At 40.5% G+C, this 19,325-nt stretch overlaps 1 protein-coding gene across 2 annotated transcripts in view; it reads right to left on the bottom strand.

The window, feature by feature from the left end:
- The window catches only part of LOC308190442 (uncharacterized protein), a 117,110-nt gene extending 98,147 nt beyond the window's left edge, over nucleotides 1-18,963 (bottom strand). For both annotated transcript variants that reach the window (XR_013947192.1, XM_080581832.1), the window contains exon 1: nucleotides 16,651-18,963. Coding sequence is in view for 1 of the 2 variants with exons in the window: in XM_080581832.1 (XP_080437958.1) it covers nucleotides 16,651-16,689 (39 nt within the window). In the remaining variant the exon portion in view is untranslated. The remainder of the gene's footprint in view (nucleotides 1-16,650) is intronic.
- Between the last annotated feature and the right edge of the window lie 362 nt (nucleotides 18,964-19,325).

Genomic DNA, 19,325 nt, shown 5'->3' with positions numbered 1-19,325 from the left:
CGGAAAACTGAACGCACCCTAGAATAACAGTGGAAAAACTGAGGCAGTCCTGGGGCACAGTAACTTCTTGCATCCTTCTTGAACAGCTTAAAGTTTCTTCCCCCAAAGCCCCACAACAACCTCTTGCAGCCTATTGCCTCCTATGGAAATAAAACATTTATTTGTAAGACTGGAGTTTTTCCCAGTGTGTGTTTAATTCTCAAGGAGCAGGGCCCTAGAGAGGGATGTTGAGTTGAACAGAGACCCAACCCACAGCCAAAGTCCTCTATGTCAAATCTAGCAAGCATGTAGCAGGGGACAGGAGACATACCTGCACTAGCAACAATTACATTATTTGTACACCATCCTAGTACTCTACACCAGCTGTTAAAGGATGTCTATCATATATATATATATATATAATTTATTTATTTTTAAGAAACAAACTATTGGCCTGCCAAAGCCTCTCCAGAAGTTGGGAAGCCTCCTCCAGAAAATCAATGAATTCAAAACTCCACTAGAGAACATATATGTTCTCTAGTTTTTCAAAGATTTCACAGCCCTCAGAGGAGAATCAGAAAGTTAGCTTATAGTTTCATTGTGTTATTTCCATAACTGTGAAATATGTTTGTGTTCTAGAGTAAAAATGCTCAGACTTTAGCTTCAGATACGGAAGACAATGCATGCCCAGGTGGCCCAATAAGTTCCAGGTAGCACATCCTAATTCAACTCTGCAATAAAAAGCAAGAGAAGGTGAACACATTTAGTTGTAGCTGCACTTCTGACAATAACAACCCTTCATTAGGGCTCAAAGATACTGACTCCTAACACAATTTCAAAGCTGGGCAGAGAGAGAAATAAGATGCTAACTTCAACCTTCCTTACTTTCCAAGCAAAAAAAATACACAATAAGCAACAACAACAACAAAATGTTATTCCAGTGAATAGCCGTACCTTCCATTTTCACAGCAGAAAAGTTTTAGCTTACTTTTCAGATATTTCAAAACACATAATACAAACTGCAAACAGTGTGGTACTTATTCTGAAATTTTAAAATATAAAATGGTGGTTATGACAGCAAAACCTTTCACCACTAACTCTATCATTCATTATGTGCAGTTACCACAATGGTAATTGCAGGGAGTTGTTTTTTAGGACTAGCAAGCAAGCATATTTATTGGCATATCAGAAATAGCGTATTTTTCATAGTTATAACTAGAAGGTCTCCAAATGGAAGATGAGCATCATCAGGTGGGAGGCTAGGAATACAGAATAGAAACATGAGAGCCAGCATTAAATTTATTCTTTTTGTTAACTATCAGTACAAACTGTTTACAAGAAAACCTCATCGTCCGTCTATGTCTGTCCTCACTGTCACTGAATGTTGACCTGTATGTGTCCTCTGTCTCCCTCCATTTTCAGCTTTATTTCAAGCTATCTAATGGCAGTACCAACAAGAAAAATATAGCAGTAGGGGTATTTTTCCACAAGAAGAACACAGTACCAAGAACATACTGGTAGTTATAACTCATAATGGAGTATAACTGCTGACAGCCACGCCGTGCTTGGACCTGAGGACAACAAGCCCCCCCAGAGACAACAACATATTCATGCTCAATTGAAGCTAGTATACCTCAAAACACATTTAACATCACAATTATTATCAAGATTTACTAGACAGACATAAAACTGAGTCTGAATTTCTGAGTCACCATAGTGACTTACACCATAGTGTAAGTTCTTCCAGTGCACTAGGTTCAAAACAGTCTGAAAATGATGATGCCTTCAGTGCATGTATCTCCCTTATGGCAGACAAACCGTACATTTGCTCCCACACATGTATACAGACAGGAAACTAAATATGCAATTACCCAATTTGCAAGTGTGACACATGTGCACACATCTGAGGACACACCCTATCAAGCTCCATCCTGTATTTCCCCAACTTTAATTCAGTTTCTTTCCTCCCACAGACACCCATACTGCTTGCCAAATAAAATTCTGGAAAAAAACAAGAAATGACTAGTATTGGTCACACTGGTTGTTTGTGAAGCAAAACATTTTTACTTAGTGCTTTATGTATGTTCATTAAAAACAAAAAAGATAGCAACAGGAAGAACAAAGCAAAAGCCAACCTTTTTTTTTTCTGGAAGTCTGTTACTCAGAAGGAAAAATTGGGAAACTATATTTAAGAATAGGAAAAACAAATCCATGGAAGTAGCCCATTCAACAATATTTTACTATTACTGCTTATTTTAGGCTATGCCAGTACTGCTGGAAAGTAAAAAACAGAGATGACTACATTGTTTCCTAAGTCATATTGGTGATAAACAATTAAAAAAAAAAAAAAAAGGACAAAAGTTACACAAATACTTTGGTGCTACGGGCTGTTTCTTTGCTTGCTGTAGTACTCCGGACTTTTGCTGAGCCATGCACTGTGTGCATAAAGAGTCAGTGAATTAAAACAGAGACAAAAATTAGGATAAAAGCATCCTTTTGCACATGCATACTTTGTGCAATCTCATGTACAAAAGCACTCATGGTTTTGAGGAGGGAAGGTGAAGAATGAGGGAATCTTCTCTTGATTATCTTCCAATATTCACAGAAATACTGAAAAGGGACGGGAGCTATCTACAGGGTAAAATTAGACTAATATTAAGTACTCGACCACCCTATCAGATGTTTTAGCTTTAAGCTACTCTAATGAGCGAGCAACGGTAACTGGGAGGAAAAAAGGCATTAGACACAGAGATTAATATAGCTGCTGAAATAACATCAATTTGAAACAAGTGATTTTCAACAAATTTGTAAAGGGCTAGAGCCCAAGTGCAAAGGATTAAAAGAAGGGAAAAAAGGCAAACACCAGTTAAGTTTCATAGGAGGATTAATACAACACACAAAACCAACACCAGCAACAATAACGTACACACACAATGAGAATTTAAGCTTTTTTCTCCAAACAGTGGCCATTACAAAGAGTAACTATATATCTTCCCATTGCCACGGCTAATCTGAAGAGCTCAGTCTTCCATGAGACACTCGTGGGTAGCCATCCTCTCCAAAAGCAGGAACGAGACCAAGCCATGAATGCCCCAAACCAAGGTTACACAAGCCTAGCTGCAGTTTACAGTCCCACCTTCCTGGGACTATTACCTACAGGCCAGAACTAAATTACAGGATTAGCTGCTGAGGTGCCCAGATGTTACAAAATCTGTACCTCAGTGACGTTCACGTCCTGCTTCAAATAAGAGTAAACAAGAGACGAAGCCATGTGGGAGAGGGTGAGCCACTGCGGGATGGGTTCCTGCCTCTCCCCAGGGCACCATGCTGTGGCCCTGCTCCACTCCCCACCAGCAGGCCACAGGCGCCTTCAGCAAGTAGACAGGCCCTGGTCGTTTCCTTACTGGAAACGCAGTAGGGCTAAGCTGCTTTACTTTGTTTTCTTGCTTGGAAAGAGCATGCTAGGCCACTACAGCTGAACAAGAAAACTAAAATATTTAAGTTAGGGTTATTATCTCTTACTGTACACTTCACCCACAGTGGATGCATAGCAAGACAAAACACTACTCAGAGAAAAATGCGTTAGAAAGACAAAGCCCTAAGCTGCAAACCAGCACAGACAAAAAATTCTGCCACCAAGAATTCCCTGTGCAAGAGGCATACATTTACATACGTAGAGATGGGCACCACAGACTTGTGAAAACAGAGCTATTGCCTCAGGGTACCATCTCAGGGCTTAAAGTTACCTGGCTAACATCCAACTCCAGATTCCTGAAGTGACATGTGCTCTAATAGGAATAACCACCTCCTTCTGTTCCCCCCCAACTCCCTGATCTAGGCTTGCTCAGCCAAACTCCTATGAATTTCTCAACCACATTGCTTCTATTACACTACTGCTCCCTCAACTCAAACCCCTTGGCTTATGGACATAGTTCTCTAAGAGGGGACTCCTTCCCTCTGAAGAAGCTATAACATCATCTGCACTCTCATTTCAGTAATTTACTGACTCAGCTAATCAAACCCCACCTGCTGAGTATCATCACACAAACAGCAAGAGGGGGGTTGGAAAAAGTCCCCTTCTTTTCACCCGGAAGTCCTAGCTCCAGGTCTTTAAAGGAATGATAGCCTTAAATATTCCCTCTTGAGTTCAAGACACTGCCTTTTTTCAAGTATTAGCTTCCTGAAAATATATGGAACAGGCTTTTCCCCTGGATTTAAGCTGTCACACTGTATATCTAATATCCTAACATCTTCCAGACTGCAGCTGAAACTTTAACACATTAAGTTGAAGAAATTATTCTTCAGCTTGAACCCTTGACCCACGTATCATATTTGACTGAGATGAATTATAGACTGCTGAAGGAGGGATTTGGTCAACATCCAGAAAAACACCTTAACTGCCTGAAGCACTTCTTCAATGGAATTTAGGCACATAAATTCACAAAGCAATCCAACAAATACCTCCATTCTCCAAACTGAGGAGACGCCTGAAACCACTCAAGCCTATAGGTTAATCTGTAAAGTCCTCCAAGCACCCAAATGTCAGTTTGTATGTGACCGTAAGTACTCAAGCCTGCAGAGCTAGGCACTTACCAAAAGCTCAGCTGCTATCTACATACACAGTGCAGTTGTGTTTCACCCCCAGGAAGATCCTAGTCCAGCAAGCTGTAGTCATGCTTTACACAGAAAAAGACATTACTGAATCCACTATAAAGCATGGCAGCCAGTCACTTTTATTCAAAAACAAGAGGGAAAGGATTGCTCTATAATGGTCTAGCAATTGCAGCCACTGCCCACGACTATAGGCACTCATTCACTGCCTCCCAGGAGGCTGCTGAGATCAGCAAGGCCCCCTAGAGAGGTGCCCTCTCTGGCCAGGTGACAATACAAGCAGCATTCATGAGAGCAGAGCAATCCTGATCCTCGGTTCCAGTGTTGAGGACAGCCAGCAGACGGGAAAACCTGGATTCCTGGCCCTATCAGATTATTTTATTCAGTTTATGAGAAAGTCTTAGGAGCAGAGACTAAACTTGAAAACTGCCTTTCAGATGGAGACTAAACTAGAGCGCAATAGTAGGCTTTCCTTGGAGCTGGTATACCTTTAGCAACTCACAGCAATGCAACACTAGATTCTGGTTTGCAGGGACTATTCGTGGAATATGAGAAAAATAAACCTCAGACTTCATAAATCCCTAACTTCCAAGGTGTCTTCCTTCTGAAGAGGACTCCAGAAACCAGGACCAGTGAGGGTAGAGGTGCTTCAACTCAGACAGACCTCCCACGCTGAAGCTTCAGGGAAAGGCAGGCATAACTCTCAGTTAGTGTTTCCTGCCAACCAAATCTGGTATCTTATGTGGTCTTTACAGACCAACTGTCCAACAGCTCTCACTGATAGCCCAAAGGAGCCTGGAGCCCCAAATAGCTATGGTCACCTGTTGGAGCTTGGTAGCCTTCTCTAGATTTTGCTTCTACAAGCATTTTTATCTTTGTATATATATACATAAGCAAACAGTGAACCTAAACTGTTAACTTGCATTCTGCACATCAACTTTTTTTTTTTCTTTTTAAATCTTACTGCTCATTATTCACCACATACACCTGAAATGAACAAAGCAATAACTTCACCTGTACAGGAGGAAGTGGGTTTCAACTCACTACCAGCAACCACCGTTGCCATTGGAGTGCTGGAAGGTTCAAACAAACATTTCTGTTGCTCACCCATGAAGTAGGATTTTGGGGCATCACAAGGACTGGCTACTGCCTCAGGGCCAGGACACTGGAGGCTCCCCAGGGCCATCCCTATCCCCAGCCAGGGGCAGGCTGGGGGGCAGCCCCATCTCCGGGCATCAGGCACCTGCCCGGGGACAGGACAAAGCTAGGCAAAGACAATCAGTCTGCAGGTCAAGATCATGGTATCTGGAGCAGGCACAGGCACAACAGACTGGTGTTGCTGTAGAGTGGCTCAGACAGGGACTGAGGGCCCTGGGCTGAGCTGAAATGGGGCTCCTGGGGAATCGGCAGGAGGTAGTCCCTGGGGCAGCTGGTCAAGGCTATTAGAGCCTTCAGGGCTCCAATAAGAACTATTTGTATGAAATAAAACAATACTTACAGATAAGGGAACCATAATGCTGCAGCCTGGGGCCTCTTTCAGAGGTCAAAGGCATTTAAAAACACCTGACATAAATGCCATTTTCAAAGCACCTTTTGAGCTTCTGGTAAAGATAGCAAGAGCCTTTTCTTCTCCCACTTCATGCATTTTTATTTCCAGGAAAAGAATAAGCAAATAATGCTAAGCTTATATGGCAATTTGTATAGAAGGATACATTTTTAATTAGATGTGACCCTGGTTGGATACATTTCTAACACCTAGGTTTTCAATAGATGGTATAAAGACAGTATAAATATCTACTCTTCTTGCAGTGCTCACTAGCAACCTGTCCCTTATGCCAAGTTTCAGGGCTTTACCAAGGAGGTCACGGAAGCCTCACCCCAATTTCAACAGATTAAGTCTACTTAGTAGTTCCCTTTCATCAAGGTACGAGACCAAATTACTGCTTTTCCTTTTTGTCTATCAAATATATATTTAGCACTAGGTTTTTTCAGCTATAATGAGTTGACTGGCCTATACTTATCTTTGCAAAGAAAAGCCTCTTTCAAACAGCTCAAAATCTGGAAGTTTAGGATATGCCAAAGGAAGGCAGAAATCATAGCTTCTAAGTATTATGCCACATGAGCACTAAAGAAAGGAGAATCATTACAGATTTTTCATGCAGACCAGCTGGAAAGGCAGCAGCCACAGCACTTGCTGCCACATGGCTATTTCAGGACTGCAGATGCTTGACTTTACCAACCTCAAGAGCTAGTTGCAGAAAGGACCCCCTAGGAAAGCATTTTTTTTTCTCCCACTGAGCAACCCTGTAACACAAAGATTTAGGAGCAAAGTCATCTGTGATGTCCTGCACAAAGATAATGTTGTCCCCAAACTTCAAAGGATTCTGGATTTATGATAATTTTATGATAATTTATGATAATTGGATAGTACTAATTTTATAGAATTTGGCATTAAAAAAAGTGTCAGACCAGATTTCCTGAAGGAAAAGGTTAAAGAGCACCAACCCAGCCTAAAGACAGTGCACTGAAAGGCCCAGGGTGACGTGATGGCTGGAGCTATAAAAAGCTGCAGTCAAGTGGCAGGAGGGTAAAGGAAGAGCGTTTTAAAACTTAATTTTTCCTTTCCTGACTGCTGGGGAGGATGGAAAGGGAAGTAAAGAAGTCTCCTCTAGGTTAAAGAAGATTACTGCATTACTTTGGTATGCAGAAAACAACAGTAAGGAGATGACTGAGAGAGAATTGAAAACCAACTATTTCATTAAAAATGAGATGTTTAGTGGGTTGTGGAGGTATTTCCAATGCTTTGTGTGGAGTGGGACAATGAAGGTAGAAGTAAGGTTGCAATGACTGTGTACTTCAAGTGTCTAGAAAGTGGGGAGGAGAGGAGGGGAGAGAAGCCTCTGTCAGCTTGACTAGAGGAGAATTCCCACCATATATCTCTCTCCTTGAAGGACAATGCCACCACCACCCTACTGGGGTTGGCGACCTTTTACTGAGAGCAATGGAAAAACTTGCCCTTCAAAGATTCAGCACTGTTTTTGACAGTTTATCACCCCAAAAGTACAACCTGTACACTGATTATTTCATACACCACTGAAACTTGATCATGGGACAGCATGACAGCACTCCTTCCTGTGTTTGAAAATGACAATTCAGCAAGCAATCTAAACTTAAAGAGAAGTGAGTTTTACTTTTGTTTTACATGTGCTGGAATGTATTTTTGCATAGTACCACAAAAATGTTTTTTGTTAATTATAAAAACCGTTTCAATACTCAAGAACTGTTGAAAAATAACACTTTCTATGACACAAGATTTTTTCCACTTGCTTCAAATTGCAATGAAAATAAGTTAACTGTTTTTAAAGGGAAGAATAATTTAAAAAAATGACTTGAAAGTTATTGTACTTATCTGGGAGACCCAAATCTATTCCAACAGCAATTTATTAAGTATTTGAACATACATTTCTCACTGTCTTCCTTCTGTGAAGGGCCTGGAATGTCTAACATCTCATCCTCTACTGAGACCATGAAAAACTTGAGTGTTTCTGAAATATCTGCTTTATAGAAATGTTATATTTTTTCCCCCACCCAGAGAAACCTGTTAAATTCTTTAGCCACCTGATGAATTCTGAGGCATATTTTATGTGCACTGTTTCTATCTAATGCCAAGTTATAAAGATTAGTTTTTCTCTGTGTTGCTGAGCCAGTGAGCTGCAGACTACTTCTGTTGCTGCAGCCTTTGAGGAAGATTGCTACAGCAATGCGCTGAGCTTTGAAGCTAAAAACCTATTCTTCAGGCAGTGGGCAGTCTGACATTTAAATTCACAGTTGCTACTGAATATACCTAAATTGCTGGGTAAAGGACCGATGTTCACATACATTGTCCCTATACAGCAAATTGCATACTTTTAGCTTACAACCTCACAGAATGTTTTTATTTCTTGCTGAGTCTGGCTATGCCTATAAAGACAAAATGGTTGCAAACACCTGAAGGTATTTTTTTGGCACATTTGAAACGAGAAATTTTGGAAAGGCTTCTTAATTGACACTGATTAGTTCCACTGGGTTGTGGTAAAGAAGATATAGATATATATCTTCATATACATACATATTTATATACACACACACGGGGGGGGGTAGACAGAAAAAGCAGAAACAGACTATGTAATTGAAGGTAATCCTTGGTCACACCTGCATGCCTTGCATACCAAAAAGAAGCAGGTATTACTGAAAGAAAAAAATAGTGATCTGTATCACAAATACAGGCAGTGCAGGAATGGGTTGAGCACATCTCTGAGGAGAAAGATCTGGGGACATTGGTTGATAAGAAGCTCAAGACAAGCCAGCAATGTGCACCTGCAGCCCAGAAAGCTAACCACATCCTGGGCTGTGTTAAAAACAGTGTGGCCAGCAGTTCAAGGAAGGTGATTTTCCCCCTCTGCTCTGCTCTCGTGAGAACCTGGAGCCCTGTGTTTAGCTCTGGGGCTCCCAGCACAAGAGGGACGTGGAGATATTAGAGTGAGTCCAGAGGAGGGCCACAAAGATGATCAAGAATATGGAGCACCTCTCCTATGAAGAGAGGCTGAGGGAGTTGGGGTTGTTCAGCCTGGAGAAGAGAAGGCTCTGTGGAGACCTTACAGCGGCCTTCGAGTACCTAAAGGGGGCCCACAGGAAAACTGGGGAGGGACTCTTTGTCAGGGAGCACAGTGATAGGACAAGAGGTAATGGCTTTAAATTAAAAGAGGGTAGATTTAGATTAAATATAAAGAAGAAATTCTGTACTCAGAGGGTGGTGAGGCACTGGCACAGGCTGCCCAGAGAAGCTGTGGATGCCCCATCCCTGGAGGTGTTCAAGGCCAGGCTGGATGGGGCTTTGGGCAACCTGGTCTGGTGGGAGGTGTCCCTACCCATGGCAGGGGTTGGAACTGGATGGGCTTTAAGATCCCTTCCAACCCAAACCATTCTATATTTGCTGTAATGATTTGCTTTGAAGGCTGCATTTTAAATACAAAACTGGAGGTGGGGGCAGTGGTGGAGAACAGCAGATCATATTACTTCTTACTTCTCCAGCCAGAAGCCAACTCAGTATACCTTGTACATCTAGAGATACAGGTGTACCATGGATTTATTCAGTGGCACAATACTGCCTGTTCTGGTCTCAGACCACTATTGTGAATTGAGCTGACAATAATAAAGCTGACTAACTACTTCTGAATGCTATCCCTCAGAAGTATGGGAAGGCCCACAGCATGGGGGACAAGATAGGAATTGTTCCCTCCACCTGTCCCTTGAGCACCACATCATACCTGCATACAAAGAATTTCATCAGTTATTCAGTACCACAAGGGTCTTCTGCAACTCCTCAGAGTCCGCTTCATTGTTATACCCTGAGTGCCATGGTACAAGCAGCAAAACAATTTAAAAAGGGAACTTCTCTCTAGTGCTGGTACTGGTCAATAGACTGGGAGGCAAACTACTTACTGTCAAGTATGCTCAAGCCTAGACATATACACGAAGCTTAATTAAACAGCTCTGGTCTACTGACCACTTCTGAATTTTTAAGCATACTGAAGAGTAAGAAATTCTGTGCCCACTTCCATTCACGACAGAAGTTGAGTGTTTCTACACAAATAAAGCAAGCAGCTTTAACACAAGGGTTTATAAAACTCACCTTTCTTTCAATCTAAAAAATGTGGGGAAACAGCATTCCATACGCTATTTTTTTTTTTTTAAATCAAAACACCCCCTTCTATATATCACAGGGATAAATAGAACCATGCAAAGAGTAATTGTTAATACACTTTTCCAAGATAAGTTTTGTTAAGATTGCTGGTGTATTGTTATCAAATCACTGCACAGTTGGTGTTTGTCCTGTCTGTCTTAGAAAGCCATTGAGCCAAGAAAACTGGATTCTTAAATATGTTCAACAAGTAAAAATAGATTAATAGTTTAAGATCATAATGAATGTATGTGCCCCCTACAAATGCAAAGCTAACATCAGACAAGGTGGAGTCCTGTGGGGATGGAACCAGCCCTGAAGAGCACTTGAAACAGGTGCTGTGAGAACTTAATTTTGTCTTTCCATCACAGGAGGAGTGATAGATGGTAGATATTCACTGTGAGTTAATGAACTGATTTAAGCTATCTAATCCTCACAGAGGAAACAGTTCTTGTATCTCGGTCTGATATGGTTAGCCTTCACTATTATGGCGTAAGTCCTACATCAGCTGGCAGCTTTTTGACCACAAAATAGTGCTAAACCACTGATGGAAGTTTTAATCTGCACACACACAGATTATTTTGAAAATGATTTATTACGCAACATGAAGGCAACAGTCTCACGGACACTTCTTCAGATGTAAGATAGATGTATATTAAAATCTCTAGATATACAGAAGTAAATGATCTCTCCTTTATGTAATCAGTTGCAGATAAATAATGAATGTTACAATAATGATGCTGGCTTTCAACGTATTTTCTGAGAAGCACAGTATAATATAGTATCAAAGGCACCTTCATGCATGCTCTCACATAGTATCAGCAATGGTGTAGTTGAAGTTGAGCATAATTATTAGCATTCTAGCACGATCCAGAATAGTGTATGTAAAATGCAATGTCAGTTGGTGAAGTCAGCATTGACATTGCATCACAGATTAGCCAGTGTGCTGCATTTTTTACTCCCTTTTTTTTTCTCCAGTCTGTTGGGTTTTATTTTATTTCTCTGCACTGTTGCAGAAACAATGGTCCAGCAGAGTTTCATGCAGAAGATATTGTTACTTGTATGCAGTAAGTGGGAGAAAATGGTGCCACCTACTTGAATTGAGACATCTGTTGCCATAAGTGATTTTATTGCCATGCAATACACACTTGAGAAAGCCACAGAAATGACTGTTAAATAGATAAACATTGAGGGTTCAAACAAAGCAAAATGCTGTCTTAATGCATGGGGATGCTACTGGGAAGCACCAATGGGGTAGAGAAAAAATTCAGCTCTTCTCCATGAGGTCAGGCTTAAGGGAGTCAGAGTAACTCCCCTTGTTAAACATAAGGGAGTAACCCATAATCACGATTGAAGGCAATAGCTTTTGACGGTCTAGCTGCATGATTTAAGTGGCAGCATGTAAACCCTTGTTTCTTGGATCCTAGCTACACTGCCAGTCTCAGATATACTGAAGAGGATCAATTTCTCAGCATTGCTATTTTGGCCTACCAAGGGAAGAGATCCCGCAGTAGAAATACTGACTGTAGTAACTGCTGTCTTGTATGGACCGCTGACCTCACAAGAGATAACAGCTCTGCCTTCCCAAGCATAAAGTGTTGTCTCCACCACTCTGGATTTGATTCCCCAGTACACTTTACTTCTAATGGGCACGTCAAAGATCACCTTGCCTAAAGAAATATGGTGAAAACATGCACTCTCCTCTCTACAGCAGAACTAACACACATTACTTGTCCTCCAAATCAAGAGACAGATAAGCCAAGCACTGCTTTCCTCATAGCAGTTGCCTTCAGAGATTTCTTTGTGTATGTCATAGTTACACAGGCAGCTGCCTAAAGGATAAGTTACTGTAGTCCATATGAGGGGAGAAGAAAAGCACTGCTCCCTTCTCTCCCTCAGTCCCAGCAACAAGGGGACTGCTGTTGAGAATTTATCAATTATTTATGCAGCTGCCATTTCTTCTCCCCTCGTTATTCCCCAGATTCAAACATCCCTCTCCATGGACCAAACTCTATCTTCAATTATTCATTGAATTGGGCAAATTTTTATTTTTTAGCTTAGGAGTTTAGGAAGTTAGCCAAGAGCTATAGGTTGGCCTGCAAGATAAATCATCCAGCCTCAGTAAGGAGGATGAAGCAAAGAATATTGCAATGACTGTCATAGGCTTTGAATCGCATCATAATGACACTAGCCTGATCCATAAGAATAGCAGCACTGACAACAACTGGACAAGTAGCACAGCCAAAGTACCTGTTCAGTCTGCAGATTCATAACTTACACTGATCTCTGTGGATCTGTTACAGCATATAAATCCCAGATAACTACACAATCAAGTAAAATATGCAGATAAACAAGCCAGTCAGCTCCCTGCGCTGAGACTCCAGGCAACACATTTTGCATGAGTTCACTTTGTCTTCAGAAGACAACTTATTTTGTTAACAACTACAATTAAAACAAAAACAACTTGTTGAAAGCCAGCTCTACAAGCACATTCCCTTTTCCAAACATTTTTACATATCCAGGTTACTCTAAATTACCACAGAAGCTAATGAAAAGGATGGAGAAGGATTTTAGGTTCCTTTTCAGCCCACAGAAACTCCACATTATCTCTGGAAGTCTCTTGAGTCACTAAATTTTATACTGAACCTGCCAAACTTAAGGAATTAAGGACGTGGAAAAAATTGTCCCTATTTTTAGAGGTGCATGATGTTTTTAATTTTGTATTTTCATTATATTAAAAAGTGCTCGGAAAATAACTTATCACTCTTCTTTCTCATTCTTCATGGCTTGCAAAAATCTCATCATTCATATAGAAACTTTTTTCTCCTATTGCCATTAAGTAACAAATTAAGACAATTAAACCTGAAGGAATATAACCTGCAAGTTCTGAAATGGGAAGAAAAAGCACCAAGAAGGCTAATCACTGTCACTGCACAGACAGTACTGTGCAATGATTAGTTATGGAGATAAGAGTTGTGGCACCAGGCCTAAGACTGAATCAAGTATTTAGTTTCAAATATGTAGATTCTACATACAATTTTCTGAGTACCTTAGTGCTTATTTAACGTGCAGTTAATCCCTGCTTACATTTAAAACAAAATTGAATATGTGTGAAGTCTTGTTGTCATCTTTCTTGGTATTTTTTAAATGGTAACTTCTCTCCATGTTTGATAGAGAACAAAAGACATATTTCTATCTTCTGGCCCACTCTGTATCATCTTACCCAACTAAGCAGAAATTGTTTTCCCATTAGACAGGCAACAGAGTCTTATAGTAATGTACTGGAAGGGCTTCAACTCTTCCTTATGATCATGAACTGTATCTCTACCTTTGAGACTCACTGCACCCTGCAAACACATTTTCCAGTGCTAACCACTTAGATGAATTAGTCAGATAACAGCATCAATAATACTCAGATGAGACACAGCTCTTTGTTGACAGAGCATTACTACTACACCCAATGATTCATTGTTTGGAGAAGACTAAAAGACAAAGGAAGGCTGGTTGAAACCAAATTTAAGGTAGGTAAAATTGTAGTCAAACTACAGCTCAGCAGCCTGATTTTAAAAGGCCATCTGCAACTTCAGGCTGAAAGTTTGAGTAGATCACTCTTCCCTTCTGACTCTGTGGGTGTCTCCTGGGGAGGAGGAGGTGGTCAGGGAGGAAGAATTGCTGGCTGTGTAGAAGAAACTCTCAAATTCAACCCATTAAAAAAAAAATCTGACAAGCCTCATGCCCACTTCTTTGCTTTGTCTCTTCCAGAAATCTGCATGTGCTAATTAAAAAACACTCACAGAGCAATCCACTGCATTTCTGTCCCCACAAGGTGGAAGGAAAAATCCATGACAGCTATTAGGCAGCCTCATTGAAGCTGATGAACATAATGTTGAAACATAAGCAGATCTGCAATTGCACAGAAGACAGGAGAATGAAATACCAATTCTAATGCTCACTAAGTTGTCCAGACTCAACTCTATTTCAATCATTAACTCTACAACAAACATAAGCCATAAATTAAGTGCAGATGGACTTTTAGGTCAGTATCAATCTGTTGCAGAGAATGAGTCAAGTCAAAACAGACATGTTTTAAATTCTCTTTTGTTAAATTGCTTCTACTTCACATAGATCCAGATCAGTTATGTCTTTAGCTCATATCTCAGAGATGATGATTTTAAATTTCAAGGTATAATGAATATTACTACTATTTTAAAGTTACATTCATCATTAATTTTCCATGTAACTAAAACTAGAATTCCAATGCTTCTATAAAAGATTCAATTGGTGCATCAGTACACATCAAATGTCACAGGCTAAGTATACAACTATTAGCCCTCAAGCCCACGTAGTTTACAGAAGTATTAAAAACATTCTAAGGGGAAGCAGACATGCTTCATCCACCAAAGCACGGCAAGCCTCTGCATATCTTGACAGGACTGATGTGTCTTGTGTTACTCTGAGTATCACTTGGAAACCAGATTAGTCACTACAACTTGGAAATTTTCACTAATGGGCTTTAAAATCCGTGCTCACATAGCTAGTATCTTCCACCACCACGCACTTTACCCAGCTGCATACATAAGCCTTAAGTAAAATACAATCAAACCTTATTTAATTATAGAAGCTCTCATCTGTCAAAAATTAGGAAAGGGAAAAGACAGCAGTAATTTACTTTAAATACTCTGTAAAATAGTGGTTACTCCTGAAAATACCAGTGAAGGTAAAGGGCTGTCACTACAGTGCATCTGTTTGGCTTCACTTCATTTGTGATTCTGCCTCTTCTGCTTGCACAGCAGAAGCAGGAGCTCATGGACTAGCATCTTGGAGTTGCTGATGCCAAGGTAGTCACAGGTAACAGCTCAGGCTACTCAGTGTCTTGAGGAAGCCATCCATTTAATTTTGGAGACTTCCTCCATAGACAGCCTCAAAGCATGTTGTACAGATTTGTACACCACTCCCCACCTTCTGCCCATGCCCAGACCCCTTTCTCCCACCTTCCCCCCCACCAAAAAAAAAAAAATCCACCCCATGAGTGAAATCTGTTCTACCAGACCTCAAGAATGACTAGTTATTTCAAGCCCGCTACTTATGACAACTTCACAACACTATTACAATGTTAATTAGGAAGATTCTTCCTCTTTTCCATTTTCCCTCTTCCAAATATTCCTTCCTACTAGAGAGTTGTGTTGCATGGCGCTAGCATGCCTGTGAAATCATATTGCAGGCAATATTAACTCCTGCATGCTCCAGAGGTTACCAACATGCATTTGGCATTCCACATTGAAGAGAAAGCACTTTGTATTAATTACATTGCCATCAATGAACCATTGCTATGACTCCAGTGGATTTACGCTCAGAACCTATCTGTCTGTGAGGCCTTTCAGCGCCACAGCTTCAGCTGCCCATTAGAACTGCAGTCCTTTGGGAAACCCTCATAAGATAGTCTCTTCTTCCCCTTTTTATTTCATTCCATAAATTTAACTCCCATTAATATGTGCATTAACAGCAGCCTTTCTATGTCTTCTGTTCATAGCAAGTGATATCATTCCCTTTGAAAGAAAATAAACAGGAGGAGGAATCCATGGAACTAAATGCATCGTGGCAGCACTTAGAGCAGGGCTCGTTCACACAGGGTGAACAGCTGTACAGAGAACTTGCTGAGGGACTGAGTCCTTCACAATTGCAAACCACCAGCAGGAAGCAGCCTCTGTGTAAGGAAGTGATTAGATATTTATATCCTTCATTGTGGCCAGTAAACAGAATTAGTGTGACTTGGACCAAGTTTTAATCATACAGGAGCTTAATGATCTAAGCTATTGTGGGAGGAGAGTGTGGGGGAAGAGAATGAAGGGTCAACAAAGTGCATCTGTCTGTTTTCGCTCCTTTTCTCTTCAGAAACGGGATTCACAGAGCTGTTTTTACTGGATTTTTCAAGATGCTTCCCCCCCCAAGTCAAAGGAATATCTGATTCATAACTGACTAGTGCAGACATTAAAACTAAGAAAACGATGAGTAGCATCTATGTACAACTCCTAAGCAGCTCCTAAGGCAGTAACTTTAAAACACCAGTAACCACATTTCTCAGCATGCATACTCAAACCTGCTAGGCACATGAGAAAATCCTCTCTGAACAGCACTGCCCACTGACAGAGTTGCTGACAAAGATGCTCTACTATCTTGACCAACAGACCAACATGAGAGCCATAGTGAAGAACCAGCACTGACCCAAAAACGTCTGCTCTAATTAAAAATCTCAGTGAAAGTGGGCCAGTTCCTACCTATCTGAAAGAAAACTAGCCTCCTGCACACATAACTAAAGGAACTGTAATTGGATTTGCACTTACCTCCTTATTTCTCCTACATCCATCATTAGAAAACTGCATTGAATATTACAGTTTCATCAGCTATCAAAATGAACTCTGGAAAACATGCAGGTTCAGACCATTGATTTGAATATTTTGATCCTCTCCCATTTTCTTTTGCATAGATTGAGTGCTCCTTGAAAGTGTCCTGTACTTAGCTTAACTGGTGATTCTCCTCAGCTGACAAACCCATACTTGCTGAACACAGCTGTTGAAGGTATTAATGACAGGTATTATGACAGGGAAAAAAAATACAGGCCACAACATTAGTGTTTCACATCTTAAAATCATATAGCCAAGGCCTTGACTGGTGTTAAAAGGCAAATGGAACTCCCATTTCAGGTTCAGACCTTATCAAAGACTACTTATAGGGATTTCATTAGCCCCTGCCATTCATTTTTAGGCTAAATACAGCTGTAGAGAAATGACATGCATACTAAAATAAGTGAACTCAGAGTTCCGTTTTTGCCAGAAATAAGAGTGTTATTTCCCTTTTTTCAGTCTTCCAAATGTTTTTCAAATGTTAATTGTTACGCCTGTCTCCTAACATCACTCCAAATTCACAGCATATATATCACTATCAAAACCAAAAGTAGGGCCACCAAATGTAGTCCTTCAATATTTCCATAACCTTCTTATGAAAATATTTTTTTTTTCAAGTCTGAAAATAAAAATTAAATCCAAAGAAAATAAGCCAAAATAGTTATATGAGGCCTTCAGAAAGAAAGAACTAAAGATACATATATATATATAAAACAAGCTTCTCAGTAAATTGTCTCAAACCAACCACATTCTCAGCTGGTGCCTTGAAGAAAGCAAGTTCATAATCAGTGTCATCAAGCACATAACATTTAACTTATATCTCAAACAAGATTCTAGTACATTCATGCTATCAAAGTCCTGAGGGCACTACCAGAGCTCACTAGCCCTACCTAGCTTTCCCTAGGGCAAGAGAAACACAACCACTATGGACTGAGCTTAAAGGAAGCCCAGGGGTAGGGGGTGTGGTGGAGGCCTCAGGTGAGGCTGGTCAGGGCCATTAATTCCTGTTTGTGCCCTCAGGGGCCTGACACACAATACTTACAATTACTACAAAGATAGAAATGTTCTTATGCAAGTAGTTTCAGTCCTTTGGAAAATAGGGAAATGTTCATCATTACCGTTATCCCTTTAGTGATGCTGAAAAGCACCCTAACTCTAAAGTAATTTCAGATGTGACCTACAAGCAAACAGAGAGTCTACTTTCTTTTTACCCAGGAGGTCAGTGTTCAGAAGGCTTCTAGACAGAAAAGTATGGCACAAGAAATCGTGATTCACTGCCATCCTCTTCCTTCAGTGGAGTTCACTATGATTTTGACTAACAAGTCTCCCTATCAGCAGGGCTGAACCACTGCTTTACTAGTTCAATTGCCACTCACCTAACCAGAGCACAGTCGTGCAATCAGTCAGCTCTGCCAGCAGAGGCACCAAATTAACGGATGGAGGGGGATTTGGGTCGCATCACATTACCCCATGAACAGTGAATGACAGGCTCCTGCAAGGTCACCTGTGCTTGTGCTGAGCAGAAACACTTAAGTGCTTGCAAGCAAATGCAGAGCACAGGTAGGCAGAAGAGGCATTGAAGCATAGCTCAGGTAAAGGCGCCATGGATTTGAACAGCTGCAGATTACAAAGCAGCTATTCAGATAATTAAGTGTTCTTCACTCTGTGCTGAGACTGCAGAATAGACCTTCAAGATTCCTAAATTGCTATTTAAATCAATGCATCCAAGATTTGCTTTACTTTTCAAAAGGGCTGCAGCTGTTTTTCAGCTTAACCAATGGTGTCAGCCTATGTGCCTAAAGCAACTTCAAAACTAAAAAGTCACCTTTTTTAGAGTAGAGGTTGATAAGCAGGAAGGAAAATAAACCATTGACAGTATCAAGTAGACAGTGATAAGGATAATTCTGTGCTCTTATTTGATTATCAACTGTATTCAAGTGCCAAGTGAAGAAAAAAAACCAACAGGTTACTACACATGAAATCCCAGTCCAATACATCATCATCTGTGAGTCAGCTACAATAGAACCCCAATGTGATAAAGTTTGTCTCAATGAAAACCTGTTTCTCTTTGCCCAAAGATAAAAATATGAAATATCTAAAATGAATCAGAGAGGCTTATTCTACAAGAAGCTATTTATCATACTGAGCTAAACTTCTGCAGTTTGTCACTCTGAACCAGAAATATAGTGCAATTAAATTGACTTTCCTTTAGGCTGTAGTGCTGATAAATGTAGTTTGTGAATGCGCTAAGTATTGTTTCTGCAGATTCAAATGTCTTCCCAAACAGGAACAGGAATTGAAAGAATACTCACATATTCACCCAGAATAAATGGTACACCAACAAGGAAGTCATTCGTTAGTTTTCCAAGGAAAAGAAAGATGGAAAACCAAAGGCCATTTGAAGTGAGCATCGGTGCTATTTCCCACTCCAATTAGACTGTTTGCAATGACATGAAAAACTCTGCAGTACTTAATAAAATATGAGACTTAGGAATGCAACCGTACCTTCAGAATCACAATAAAAATGATCTTAGATGGCATTTTTAGAACAAGAAATAGATGCTCAAAGTAGCTCAATGTAAAGATCACCAGTTTTGTTTGGTTTTACTTCACAT

Source organism: Anser brachyrhynchus (genome assembly GCF_964034855.1).
Source record: "Anser brachyrhynchus genome assembly, chromosome: 2".
Lineage (NCBI taxonomy): Eukaryota > Metazoa > Chordata > Aves > Anseriformes > Anatidae > Anser > Anser brachyrhynchus.
The sequence above is the reverse complement of the archived record's forward strand: the minus strand, read 5'-3'. Positions and strand labels throughout refer to the sequence as shown.